General features: G+C 51.7%; 1 protein-coding gene across 1 annotated transcript in view; it reads right to left on the bottom strand.

Moving 5' to 3' along the window:
• The window catches only part of trim71 (tripartite motif containing 71, E3 ubiquitin protein ligase), a 52,456-nt gene extending 50,677 nt beyond the window's left edge, over positions 1-1,779 (bottom strand). Inside the window, exon 1 of the mRNA XM_020536269.2 lies at positions 409-1,779. Coding sequence (XP_020391858.2) covers positions 409-1,503 — 1,095 coding nt within the window. The 5' untranslated portion in view covers positions 1,504-1,779. The remainder of the gene's footprint in view (positions 1-408) is intronic.
• Between the last annotated feature and the right edge of the window lie 3,432 nt (positions 1,780-5,211).

Below are 5,211 nucleotides of genomic sequence, written 5' to 3'. Positions count from 1 at the left end.
CCCGATGCATTTCGAGCCCCGAGCAACGAACGAGGCCCCGATGCATTTCGAGCCCCGAGCAACGAACGAGGCCCCGATGCATTTCGAGCCCCGAGCAACGAACGAGGCCCCGATGCATTTCGAGCCCCGAGCAACGAACGAGGCCCCGATGCATTTCGAGCCCCGAGCAACGAACGAGGCCCCGATGCATTCTCAATGCCGGAGCAACGAAGGAGCTCCACCGAAATTAAAAGGTCGCGGCATTTTAAGCCGTTCCTTCATAACGCGGGCTTTGCCTTTTCAACTCTCCAGTGCAGCCAACCGAGCCATGAATGGAAGGAAACGCTGCATCTTTCTCTTTTGCCCCCCCCCCCCACACCCCCGACCACCGAGGCGCCGGTTCGGTAAGCGGGGCACATTTGAACCTACTTCGTTCTCGTGTTGCTGGCAGTAGCTGACCCGTTCGTGTGTGAGGGGCAGGCTGGGGAAGGGCTGCTGGTTGTAGTGGGGTTGCTGTTGCTGCCTGAAGCGGTGGATGGCGTGCTCCTTGGTGAGGCGGACCCGCTGGTGGGCCCGCACGCAGCGGTCACACAGGTACTCGGCGCAGTCCAGGCAGCGGGAGGTGACTGGGGCCCCTTCATCACACGAGCTGCAGCCGCCGCCTCCTCCTCCTCCTCCTCCTCCACCTCCAGCTGGTGAACTCCTCGGCCGGCCACGGCCTCTGCCCCCTCCCGCTCCTCCTCCGTCCAGCTCATCCTCGGCCGCCGACACCACGTCCAGCAGGTTGTTGAGCAGCAGCAGCTCGGCCGGGAGGCCCGGCTCGTTGTCGGAGGGAGCCGAGGCCCCGGGCATCAGGCGCTCGCAAATCGGGCAGCTCAGCTGCTCCGAGGAGGAGGAGGAGGACGATGATGAGGTGGAGGAGGAAGAGGAGTTGGCCGTGGAGGTGGCGGAGGCGGCCTCGGGCTCCGGGCCAGGCCCGTTCCCGGGCTGGAGACGGCGGTGAGTGGCGGTAGGCGGACCCCCGGCTCCCCGCCGCTGCCTGCGGGGACCCCCGGCTCCGTGAGCCTCCAGGCACGCGTGGCAGAAAGAGTGGCGGCACGGCAGCAAGCGTAGCTCCTCGGCCGCCGCGGAACTCCGAGAGCGAGGCCCCGGGACCGGAGCGGGCAGCCCGCGGGAGCAGCACAGGCCGCACTGAGGCTGAGCAGGCGGCGCCGGCTGGAGTTGGGCCTCGGGCCGCCCTGAGGGAGCCGGGCTCGGCTGCTGTTGCTGCTGCGGAGGCGGTGGCTGGGCTTGGGCCTGAGGTGGTGGCGGCGGCGGAGGAGTAGCAGCAGCAGCAGCGGCCGCCGCCGCCTGCTCGGGGCCACAGAAAGGGGCGGCCATGGCGGCGTCCGAGCGCTGGAAACAGCGCGGGTAGAAGCGGCCCTGGGCCAGCTCGGGGGCCGGCGGCGGCGGCCGGGACGAGGGCAGCCGCTCGGCTTCCTCAGCGAGAACCGCTCCCCTCTGCAGCGACCGAGAAATCCACATGGAGAGGCCGGCGGGTGCTCATATTCCCCCCCGCAGGAGGCGCCGGGAGGTCGGGGAGGGTCCGGCCCGGGGTCCCTCAAAAATAATTTTTAAAAAAACTGCCCTTTCTCTCTCTCTTTCTCCGCCCGCTTGAACTAGCTACTAGGCCTCTCTTCAATCCCCGGGCTTTCCTAGACCTCTTGCCGATCCTCCTCCTCCTCCTCCAGGCCTCTCTTCAGCTGCACTCCGAGCTCCTACTGCTCGTGCCGCCGCTCCCTGCCGCGGCTGCGCGCTCCATCTTCTCGCACTTTCTCTCCCTCCGCGCGCTCCTGCCGCCTCTTTCGACGTCAGACCGACGCCGTGCGAGGGGCGGGGCCATCCTGACGTCGCCCTGCGTCCAGGTTCTCCCCGCCTCCGCCCCCGCTTCCTTTCATTCATTCATTCATTTCATTCACTCCAGCCCATTCATAATTCATTCCATTCATAACTCCGCCACGCCCCCTCCCCCCGCCCCGGAGGAATGATTTACAAACTATCGCACTCTCCCCGGCCCAGGTGTGGCTTCGACGCGATTTCACACCCTCCCCGCCCGCCCGCCCCACTCTTTCTGTGAAAACATCTTTTCGTGTGCGCACTGTACTTTCACCACATTTCTATGAATTGCCCTAAGCCACAAATTTGACGTTGCGATCCCCCAGCATTTGTTTTTCAGTACAGGTTCCTGCATCTGCAATAATTTGCAAATTATCTTGCGAAGTCTTAACCTTACAAACTCGACATACAGTGCAAATGCAAAGGTGGGCAACAGATTCTGATCTGGCCAGACGTGCCAACTTCCCATGGAGAAATAAAACAAAGGTAGTACCAAACAGAACGTGCTCGGAAAACTTTGCAAGTCTAGCAGCAACCGTGGAGTGAAAAAGAGTTAACATTTCGAGTCTGTACGAGAAACACCAACCACACAGAATGGTGCTAGGGTTATGCAGGGGAAAGAGGGGGTTCCCATTCTAAAAAGAAAGTCACCTGTTGAGACCACTATTCTTTTTTCCTAATGTTGTGAATATCCAATTTGTACTTTATTATCTTCAGTGACAATCACTATCACTATCTATAACTATCACTACAAGGTGTTTCTGAAGAGCATCTCATTTTGAGAGATACAGTTCACGTGTTTAAACTGTTACCCATATCGTGGAACATTTCCCAATTATATCTTCCACTTCATGTAGAATTTCCCAATTACATCCGGATTTTTATTTCAGTGTAGAGTTAGTGACAGTGATTCATAAAGTTGTGGATTCCAGTGCCACTCTCTCAGAGACTGGACCACATACTGTACACTTAAGTAGACAAACAGGAGGCTGGAAGAACACAGCAAGCCAAGCAGTATCTGGAGGAAAAGGGCAGTCAACATTTTGGGTATCACCTTCTTCCAGACCTGACTCTTCAGAGCTCCTGCTCATCTACCTGGATTCCAGCATCTGCAGTTTTTTTTTGGACTCCGTACACCTAAGTGTTGTACTGAGGGAAGTTGCTGCAGTATGAATGTTTGAGGTGCTGATATTTGGATGAGACATTAAACCAAGATTCTGTCTACACTCACATTGGGATAGTACACTGGAAATCAAGCCTCACTATTCCTGGAATTGTCACAACAGTGAAAAGATTTGGTCAAACTATCCAAAGCCCTCAGTTTACCTGAACTGGCAAATTCAGGTTAAGAGTAAATAAACACTAGGTTTCTATACTTCACAAGATTCTAACTGTACATTCTGACCAAACTGTCTTTAACAAGTGGCATTTAAGAAATATGAATTGCCAACTGATAACTCTTTATAAATTAAACTTTACCTCTTCCAAAATGTCCACTTTTCACAACAGACAGATACACAAAGACATGGATATTAGAAGTGGAAAAAGAAAAAGAAAAATCAGGACACAATTCAATAGCACCAGTCTGCACGACAGAAGTTGATGAGGTGTTGAACTGAATCTTTTAGTTTCTTCAAATTCTTTTCAGTTCTTTGCTGTTGACACAACGTTATTTACACACTGATGTTCTCTTTCATTCACTGGTTGAAAATCTGTCCTTTCATTTTCTTTAAAGGTAGTTTATTCCTCCTGCAACAGAGAATTTGAAGAGTGGAGGGCATCTAAGCAGCTACTGGAGACTTTCTGGTGTTTCCACACAGGAGAGACACCTTTGTTTGCTTTCTCATTGCAGGTTGTGTGGTTCTCTGCTGCACTGGTCGCACCTAAGCCATAGTCACCTGGTCAGAAGCCAATCAGCATGCTGTTGTCAAGCAGTTGTCCCTTAATTCAGAATATCAACTCCACTGTGCCTGCTTTTGCTCTCATTGTTCTAGGGAATACAATATTGTATGCAACTCACAATGTGCTCCAGTAAACTTTTTTTTAAAAATCCAGCCATTTCTTTGCATCATCTCCTTGGTTTAAAGCAGTACCTTTTTTATGCAATTATCCAAAAATTAGGTGAAAATAAGAAAAGATACACTCCATACATTAACCTCATAGGTGACTGTCAATGATTTACTAAGAGCAGAGGAATTACCATTGTACTCCGGTGAACATTTTTCTTTCTTTCAGCCAACATAACCAACCCCAGGTTTTCTAGTCATTGTCTCTGTGTTGATTAAGGGCCATGCAATGAGTAAATTGGCTGTTGTATTTCTTGCACCACTGACTTCAAAATTACACGTTTGGCTGTCATACTCCACTCCACTATCTACCTGCTATCACCGCCCCCCTCTCTATTTATTTTGGAGCCCCATTTCTGCAGAAGGGTCCCGCCCCGTAACGTCAGCTTTCCTGCTCCTCTGATGCTGCCTGGGCTGCTGTGTTCCTCCAGCTCCACACCTTGTTATCTCAGACTCCAGCATCTGCAGTTCCTACTGTCTCCACGTTTGGCTGTCAAATACTTTGAGGCAAGTTGAAGCTATGAAAGGCACCACATAAATTCATATTATTTATATACTTCATCATATGATGGCCATGTGATAAAGGCTAAACACCCACTTTACAAAGTGATATAGTAACAAATTAGGAACCTGCTTACATCTCACCTGATTTTTATGCTCCACCCTCCCTCCCCCTGTCAATTATGTGAGCGGTTCGCGATCATTCGCCGTGTGAAAGAATTATCCAGCAGCGTTGTTGTTGAATAGTTCATATTATTGTCAAAGCCTCTGCACTTGTGACCTGTGTACCCTCTGTCTGTGCTGCTCTCTGAGGGTGAAGTGTAACTGACGGGTTCCAGGCTCTCCCTTCTTGTGATTTCTGCAACAAGACAGCACCAGCTTGTACGTGATGAAGTGTCTCTTGCCTGTTCGCCCTCTCATGGCCAGAGTGGGCGAGTGATCATATTGTGTGCTAAGACTGGAGAAATGGTTTCATGCAGTCAATCCTTTAATCTCCAATTAAAGAGCATGCCTGTGGCTTAAAATCAGAAAGTGCTGCAAAAGACCCAAGGGTCTTGCTGTATCTGTGGACCATACAACAGAGTGACTGTAGCTTGTTGGTGTAGAGCTAGAATTTGTGTGTGGCAAGTTCTGGATTCAGATCTTATCAAGACCTTTGCTCTCTTATTGTGAAACCTGAGACTGACATACTTTTGTTAACCAGAAATATTAAAGGATATGGGACAACAGAAGGTTTATGGAGTTAGGCTGCGCACCACCCGCGCAATGACCACTTCCAACAAGAGAGAAT

This window comes from Rhincodon typus, chromosome 15, assembly GCF_021869965.1.
Source record: "Rhincodon typus isolate 14 chromosome 15, sRhiTyp1.1, whole genome shotgun sequence".
NCBI lineage: Eukaryota > Metazoa > Chordata > Chondrichthyes > Orectolobiformes > Rhincodontidae > Rhincodon > Rhincodon typus.
Note: the sequence above shows the minus strand (reverse complement) of the source record. Positions and strands in the feature narration are given on the sequence as shown.